At 37.8% G+C, this 8,696-nt stretch overlaps 1 protein-coding gene across 1 annotated transcript in view; it reads right to left on the bottom strand.

Annotated features, from left to right (window-relative positions):
* Positions 1-4,767: 4,767 nt before the first annotated feature.
* FBXW2 (F-box and WD repeat domain containing 2) overlaps positions 4,768-8,696 on the bottom strand; it is a 7,705-nt gene continuing 3,776 nt past the window's right edge. Inside the window, exons 3-6 of the mRNA XM_010162758.1 lie at positions 8,290-8,423; positions 7,584-7,670; positions 6,815-6,984; positions 4,768-5,337 (exon numbers count right to left, since the gene is read on the bottom strand). Coding sequence (XP_010161060.1) covers positions 5,049-5,337; positions 6,815-6,984; positions 7,584-7,670; positions 8,290-8,423 — 680 coding nt within the window. The 3' untranslated portion in view covers positions 4,768-5,048. The remainder of the gene's footprint in view (positions 5,338-6,814; positions 6,985-7,583; positions 7,671-8,289; positions 8,424-8,696) is intronic.

The raw sequence follows: 8,696 nt of genomic DNA, 5'->3' as shown, positions 1-8,696 counted from the left end.
TGGAGAGCTACCCATGTCATGGGGAGGCAGACGATATAATTTAAAGAAAGATCACATTAAAATCACTTCCACATGAAGTTTACTTCTGACAGACAACAGCCCCTTTATGTACAACTGTACAAAGGTAAATGCATTTGATTTGTGACCTGACACATGCTACCTTGTAGGAGTCCAGAGCGATTAAGTGCCAGTTAAGAATTGTGTTCCTCAGGTAAAGTCTCTGCTGCAGCTTTGCAAGATGTGAGAGCTGAGGCATAGTGAAAAGAGATCTTTCCTTGTACACTCACAGTTATGAAAGGGCATGATTCAAGGCCTAGGAAGTGGCCATGCAGAAATTGTTCATGTACCGATTACCAGCTCTCTTATGTTTTTCCCATCTTCATATATGGTTTACCCAGTACGATGAACATGTAAACTACCTGAAGAAGGAATGAATTGATTTTTGGTTATTTCTATCTCTGAATTACTTGGTGAATAAAAAAATACAGCTGTGCTTAGTGGTGCCTGTTAAAAGATGGCTTGGGACAGCATCTCCCGGATGAAGAGCTGCATTGGCCTTAACACTGTAACTCATTCTAATCACAGAGGCAGGACAAAAAAACACACCAGTTGTAGCACTGGAACTGTAACTTGTTAGAGGTATTTCTTCTTAAGGGAACTGTGAATTTGTAGTAGAGCCATGAGTCATTTAATGATACCCAGGATCAATGTGGATGGTATTACTTCTTCTGGAAAATGCAAAAGGAGTCTAGTTTCGATTAAAAAAAAAAAAATTATTTCTCAGCTGCTTCAAATAATGAAAAAGGCTATACACAGTATTCAACCCATGTGTAAAAAATACAACTACAGTCATTAGTATTAAAGTTGCTTAATTCTTGCGCTCTGTATATCACTGTTTGGGTACAAAATTTGTATGTACCAAGTTGAGTAAAAGGTAAACAAATGCATTGTGAAAATAACTCATCAAAATCTACCGGTTTCAATTGTAAAAAAAAAAAAAAGAACACCTTATATTCTTGGAAATAGTGTTTGTTAAAGTGGTGATGTATTGTAACACTAAACGTAGCTGTTGGAGTTTTGCTGCTCCAAGTGACTTCAACTAGATTGTTGAGACATGTAAGTTTAAAAAAGGTGATCAGTCTTTTGTTACCTGCAGCTGTTCTGAATTACTGAAGTGGTAAGTGCTGAGTTGTGTTGGGAAGCTTTAAAAGAGAGGCAAGGGATATAGATTGACATTGAGGAAAAAGAGACTATTGTGAAGTGAAAAGAAGGCTAATGCCAGGTGGAAAGATGGATGGATGATACAGAATTAGGTTTTGGGTTTTGGTTGTTGTTTTTTTGTTTTGTTTTTTTCTGGCACCTTGAAGCCTCATAACAAACTATTTCTTCATTCACAAAAATTACACATCCAGTGGATTTTAGTCCTTTATGTGATGGGTAAGTTGAATTACTTTGCTTCTTTATGTAGGTGTAAGGGTACAGAAGATGCATCTTCCAACCTCTATCTAAAAACAGTGTCAAATAGTTACTAACTTCTGCTGAAGTCTCGGATGGAAAGCAAAGCAAGCAAAAAACATTTGCTCACTGTAGTTTCACAATTTCAGTCATATTTTTTCTGTTTGCTAAGCCCCCAAAGCTGTGTGCACTGTACTGATGTGGCAATGTATTAGAACCTTCCTATGAAGGCACATCTGGGGGCAGCGATAGTCTGACACTTTGGTGTGTGACAGAAGTGTGTGTGAGAGAGAGAGAGAGAGAGAGAGAGCGCAAGTACACTTTTTTAAATTTCTGCACCAGTGTCATGTTTTCATTCCTTCATCTGTTTTGTGGTGGCACATACTCTCTTAAGGAGCTGTCATGAGTAGATTAGTATTATTAGCTAACGAATGACCAGGTGGAAATTTTACTTGGAAGTCTTCAAGAGGCAGTCTGTAAATAACCATTTGCTAATTGTGTTTATAATACTCAACAGCTGCTATGTAACAGGCTAAAACTTAATTTATAAAACTAAAAGAGCAGAAGAGCAGTGTAGTATGTATTGGATGCTTCTCATCATGTTGATCTCATGCAAATTTTCTGATTGCACACTCTGGGACAATGCGAAAAAGGAGAATTTAGAGTTCTTCGTTTGTTTGACATTTTCTGCAACTTGTGAAATACTTGTTGCGGAATCCCTTTCCAACTACCATTTTACTGCTTTAACAAACTGTAGCATTTTGCTTCACAGTAACAGCAGCATCTCCCAAAGTCTGTATCAGCAAACTCTGGCAGCTGTATTAACATCAAAGGTGCCTGCTGCAGTGGTACTACCTTGCTTGGGAAGAGGTCTGTGTAGAATTTTAGACTCATGTAGTTTAGAAGGGGCATCTGGAAGTCCAGCTCCCTGCTCAAGGCAGGGTAAGGTAGCATGGTGTGCTCAGGACTTTGTCTAGGTAAACTGGACACATAATCTCTGGGCAACCTGTTCCAGTCTTAAACTACTCTCACAGTGGGGAAGAGCTAGTTGGAATTTCTCTCGTTGCAGTTTGTGACCATTGGCCCTTGTCCTGTTGCATGATGCTGAGACAAGTCTGACTTTGTCTTCTTTGTACCTTCTTATTAGATAGCTGGAGACAGTAGCAGTGCCTCCCCACCCCATGCCCACCACCACCTTCCCTTCCCCCACCATTCTCTCTGGAAGGCTGAATTTGGCAGTTTCTCAGACATCTTGTGCTCCACCTTCCTGTCCATCTCTGTGGCCTCTTACAGGACTTGATGCCGTGTATCAGTCTTTTTTGTACTGGGGAACTCAACATTGAACTGTCATGTGGCCTTGAGCACAGAATAGAGGTGAAGAATCCCTTGCCTTGAGCTCCTAGCTATGTACTTGTTAGTACAGCTCAGCATACAGTTGGCTGCCTTTGTCACAAAGCCATATTGCTGAATCCTGTTCAATTTGCTGTGCAACAGCATTCTCGGGTCCTTTCCTGTAAAGCCGCTTTCCATCTAGTTGGCTCCAGCCTGCATGTTGTGTGATGCGATTGTGAGTCAGGTGCAGGATGGTACATTTGCTTTGGTTAAACCTCACAAGGTCAACCCACTTGTCCGGTTTGTTGAGAACCCTCGGAATAGCATCCTCCGTTCTCTTGCATATTGACTGCTTCGCCTTCCTATGGTTTCCCCGTCCCCTCCAAATTAGTATTGTTGGAAACTTGCTGAGAGCGGACTGTGCATCATAAAGGTCATTAATAAAGCAGTTAACCCATTCTAGCTCCTGAAGAACACTTCTATTAACTGGTTACCAGTTAGATTTAGTACCGCTGATGACCACTCTTTTTACCTTGACAGGCCTGCCCATTTTCCACTCCACTTGCAGTCCAAATATTCACTCCATATTTTACCAATTTAGCTACAAGGATGTTTTTGGCATCCTGCTGCAAAGTAATCTATCAAAGCTAATGCAGTGTTTTATATGTGGCCCGTCATCACGTGTCTCCTTTAGAGTAAGTTCAGTTACTGCACACATCAAACACATTTGCAGGGTAAGCTTGTGTCAACACAGGTGTAAAACTGAGTACTTAAGGCTCTAGCCTTGTATTCAAGAGACACTGCTCTACTATGACTTCGTGCAATTCCTACCACATCAGTCAAATACTGATTCTTGCATATGAAAACTTCCATCGGTGTAATTTGTACTGCGTACATTTGGGAACCTTGGCCTTTGTTCAGTACTAAGTATGAAATTAGGTCTTCTTCAATAGCGGGAAGAAAAAAAATAATCATACAATAGTAATGCTACGCAGTTTTATCTTTTCAAGGTCATGAGCCAATTTTCATGAAAACTCATGTTTTCAAGTTGTGTTAAAAAAAAAAAAAAGACATTAAGGGGAGATTTTATTGTAAGGAAGGAGAGGAAATCAACCTAAAGCGTTTCTAAAGCATGTGATGGCATTGATACAGCTTTTAAGGACACGTCAAATACCACAAAATATGTGGATAGGTATTTGCTACTCAATAGTTAACTTGTGTAAATCGGGCCTCCTGCAATGATCAAAGCAAAAGACCTTTTTCTACACCTATGCTTTTGCTTTTCTTCAGACTTTTGATATTTCTTTGTTCCCCGGAGATGTGGCATTCTCACAGTTATCTGTCCCTGCTTTGTGAATCTAGATGTAGCAACTAGTTTTAAGTGCATGATTATATTCACTGCAAGTTTTGGAAAAAGTGAATGGCTGCTAGACATCATTTAATGTAAGAAAGTGACTCTTCCCATTCATTATATTTCTACCTACCTGTGAACTAAGTTATGTTCTCACATAAACTATCGGAAATATGGACTATAAAATACCGATCAAGCCATTATGAGTTACCATCAGCAAACATGATGAATACTGTCAGAGGTTTTCTAAGGTTTATTGTGATGGCAAGCTCTATCAGATAGATGAGAAGTTGTCTCATTCTCACTGAGGAGAGTTCATATTGACGTGTTCCTAAACTTAAATTTTTGTTAGCCTCTGATCCTAATTAAAGGATTTATTTGATTCTTCTATTTGAAAGGCTAAGTATTTAAAGCTATCATAAGGAAAAAACATTTTTAAGAGAATGATACTGGAGAGAGAAAGGGTTTGCTGTCTTCTCATTTGAGTTAAGCAGCCATGCACTGTAACCAGTATTTGCTGTTACATGTACTAAAGCCTATGATTATAAAATAGTAGCTTCATCTTCTGTTTCAACAACAAAAAAAATAGGTCAGAAGTCAGGTCAAGCACTACTTCATTTCAGACTTGATGGTGGATTAGAATGGTTTAAACATTACAAGCTATGCTTCAGAGCCTGAATAGGTATGCTTAAACATGAGTACAGACAAAATTTTGTGGTGAATACTGTTAGCATGCTGTATTGCATTATGTCCAAACCAACCCATTCCCAAATGCCCAAATAAAAGTAAATGATTGTGCATTGCATGATGATACCATTAGGTGTGCAACTTTGGTTCATGCAAAGTCTCATTTTATGGACACACTGCTGACAGTCCATATATTCCTGAAGATTCTGCATACGTGAGCTTTTCAGCCGTGTTCTTTCCATAACACCAAATGGATACTATGGTCTGGCATACTGGTGGCAAAAACCAAGCCCATATCATTTTGGCCATTTAGTCCATTTAACCAAGACATTTCACCAGCCAAAAAACTTGAACCTCTCTTTGACTTTCTGTACTCTGGTAGAGGCCAGCGGCTTATCAGTTTTTCTGTCCTCAAGTCCATTATATACAGGTATCTGTTATCAAACAGTAGAGCAAATATCTCTCCAAAGCCCAGCAAGGACACATTTGAGAAATCAGGAGGCTTGATAACCCTAGAAGACAAGACAACATTGTTAGAAACTCTGTCACGATGTAGTCATGAATCTGCATTACTAAAACAAATCCTTATGTGTCTTTAGAAAGTAAGCGTCAAAACTCATTATTCTGAAAGGATTTCGAAAGAACTGGATGCAAATTTTTCAAATTAAGCAACTGAACACTTAGCTGCAGTCAGGCCTGTGGTTTCGGTTCTGGCTCTGTGCGTTCAGGACAGACCCTTCTGAACGTAAGTAAATGTTAGGGTTTGAAAGGGATTCTGCACAGCACAAGGGGAAAAAAAAAAAATATTTCTTCCAGGTACACACAAAGGAGCAAATGTACTTGTGTTTTACAGTAAATTTCCATAGGGATTTCATACCTCAGTATCCTTAAAATTAAGAGGCAAAAACCTCTTACTATTCTTTTGACCACTCTTTTAAAAGCTGGAAATAAACCACAGAAATGCCTTCTTATGATACGAAGATAAATCATTCAAGATCGGTCCTTAACAGAATGCCATTTTACTGATGCTTAGCGTAAGTTAAGCATTTTCATCTTAGGGAGAAATAAAAGTATTTTCTAGTTCCCCTAGACCTTTAAGATATTTTTGCCTTAATAAATTACAACTTGGAACAGAAATTAAAGACGGTAAGTTTTCCACAACTGACTGAGCATTTGATCATAGCATTACATAAAGGACAGAACTGAGGCACAAAAATGTATGGATATGAAAATCTGTTCTCTGCAGTAAGAGAATATCTTTCTCTTTTGAAAGATGGGAGGGTAAACTAAGGTGAAATTACTCAGTTATTCTTACTGATAAGAAGCACTTCTTTTGGAGTAGGTTTTCCTGTGGTAGGTACTCTACAGATATTTGGGCTATTTCAAGTAAGAGTCTGCTAACAGTTCTAAAATGCAATTTTTTCTTTAATGAGTTACAAACTTTGATGCCACTGTTTCTAACAGATACAGCCTCTTTCTTTTTTTGTAAACAGAGTGCCATCCTGTTTGATCCCTTACTGCAATCTCATAGCTTTCACTATCATTCTATAGTGTTATCAAGACTGGCAGATCAGTAGTGCTATACGGAAAAAGTCTTTTCAATTCCTTGTCCCATCAAAGGACCCCTAGAAGTGGCCATCTGGTTCTCTGTAGAGCAGTGTCCATGGCAACATTAACTTGTAGTCACGATAGTTTCACATTCACTACTACAGCACTGCAGTCTGATTTAAGTCTGTATTGAAACCCTTCAGGTTATGGAATGAAAATATGAAAGAGGACTAGCCTGTGGCCAGAAACCAAAATAGCAATGAAATTATTTGTATGTGCAGATGATAAAATAGAATTAAACCTGGCAATATGTGTAAAGTAAGATGTTCACAGAATTTTTACCAAGATTCTTTTGGCCTATGTCTAAAGTAGGCTATTAAAACTAATATGTTCTACTTCTTATTTATTTAAAAAGACTAAGTCTTAAACTGAAAGGTTTACCTGAGAATATCATAGCTGGCAAAGTCCCACTGGTATAATCCTAGTGCTGAACTGCACACTATGTATTTACCATCAAAGTGCAGCCTGGGCTGTAGGGAGATGCTGCGATCTTCAGAAACAGACAATGTTTTTAAGCACTTGCAGTTTATTTCCCTTCCAATAGGCCAAATCTACAATTAAAATACAGTTTAAGACATTCACATTATAAAATGTTACACAAATAGAGCAAGCCTCACAGACTCAATCTTTAAGCACCAGGTAAAGGTGTGCATCTTTTTTTATCTCCTTTAGGTAGGAACATCAATTCTGTAAGTGACTTGTCTTGCAGTATTGCAGTATGTGTTGTTCCTAGCCTAAAAAATCCCAGTGAAACTGAGTGCTTTAAAGAAATGGCAAAAAAAATCAACCATACAATTGGAAAGAAATGTAACAATGTTTCAGTTATGAAGCCCTTCCATAGCCACAAACTATTTACAGTACTCTCCAACCCAAAAGTCCCCAACAGTTACAATACTTGCAGTTAAGTGCTTCATTGTCAAGTTAGCACATTAGGCATGCACTGAAAGCGCTTATTTTTTGCATTAACATTCAGGTAGAGCTATTGTTTAAATCTAAACACGAAGGAAAGCATTGAAAAGTTAGCTGCCAAAGACCTTCATGTCTTGTATGCAACTTTACAAGCAGGGAAATCGTGTCTGTTATTCTTTGTAAACTTCAGCAAAGCGCTCATTAATAGTACCGAGATGATATACATATGATATGTACATACCTTGATTTCATACTTATCTGCACTTAGAAGAATATAATCCCCAGGACTATGCATAAGAGATTTGACTTTGCACTTCTGCAAAACTACCTGTAATTGAAGGGTGTAATGATTTATGTTGATGCTGTTAAATAACCAAACTTTTATTTGCATTTTTGGCAACCTGCATACTGTACTCTTGTACAAAGGCAATACAGATATTTTTAGCAACTGAAGGGAAACTACAATTTACACTTTTCTTGTTCCTACTAGTGACAACTTACTGTATTAATAAGCAAAGATAGTTACTTCACCTCTAGAATCACCCCTCCCACACCTTCTAAGTTATGAAATGCTCAAAATACTGTTTTGTTGCTTCGGAACACTTTTCATGCTCAGATTTTGGTTATCAAAATCACTAGTTTTTCTACATTATTTTTAAAGTAGCCTTCTTTCAGAATTTTTGTTTTTATTCACTCTTCCAATCAAACACTGATTCCTAATATTAGTCCTGCTGCTTTGGAACAGAAATATCTTTGGTGGTCTGAAAGGTTTACTTTTCTTTAAGTATTTTTTCTGCTGAAATGTTATTTTGCAGTATTTCGTGATGCATTTCAGATTCTGTACCTAGATGCAGGGTTAGGATTAGGAAATAGAAATTTAGAACAGATGCTACAAACTTATTGTAAGTAAGTGTTTTGCAAGATTAATTAAAAATTAATATTCCCACCTTAGTGACCCATTCTGTGTGTCCAGTAAGGGTATTCAGGCACGTTCCTGTTGATAAGGCCCATACTTTCACAGTGAAGTCTGCAGAGCCACTGACCAGAATATCAAGTTCATCATTGTAATCCACACTAAAAACTACAAGCAAAGAGGGTACTAAATAAGGAATACCAGTCTCTATGCATGTGTTTTTCTGTAAGTGAGACACTAACTAGGTGTATAGCCTCTAAATTCATATGGTACTACAGCTTCAACTGTTGTTCTTGAACAGTATACGTGAATTCTTGCTCTGGATTCCTAAGCTTACATTGCAAAATTACTGATTTTTGTCCAAATTTGTACATCAGTGGTTCACTTATGGCGAGATTATGGAAAAGTGTAACTTAAGCTTAATAACTTAATAGTTCCTAT

Source organism: Antrostomus carolinensis, unplaced genomic scaffold (assembly GCF_000700745.2).
Source record: "Antrostomus carolinensis isolate BGI_N321 unplaced genomic scaffold, ASM70074v2 scaffold24812, whole genome shotgun sequence".
Lineage (NCBI taxonomy): Eukaryota > Metazoa > Chordata > Aves > Caprimulgiformes > Caprimulgidae > Antrostomus > Antrostomus carolinensis.
The sequence above is the reverse complement of the archived record's forward strand: the minus strand, read 5'-3'. Positions and strand labels throughout refer to the sequence as shown.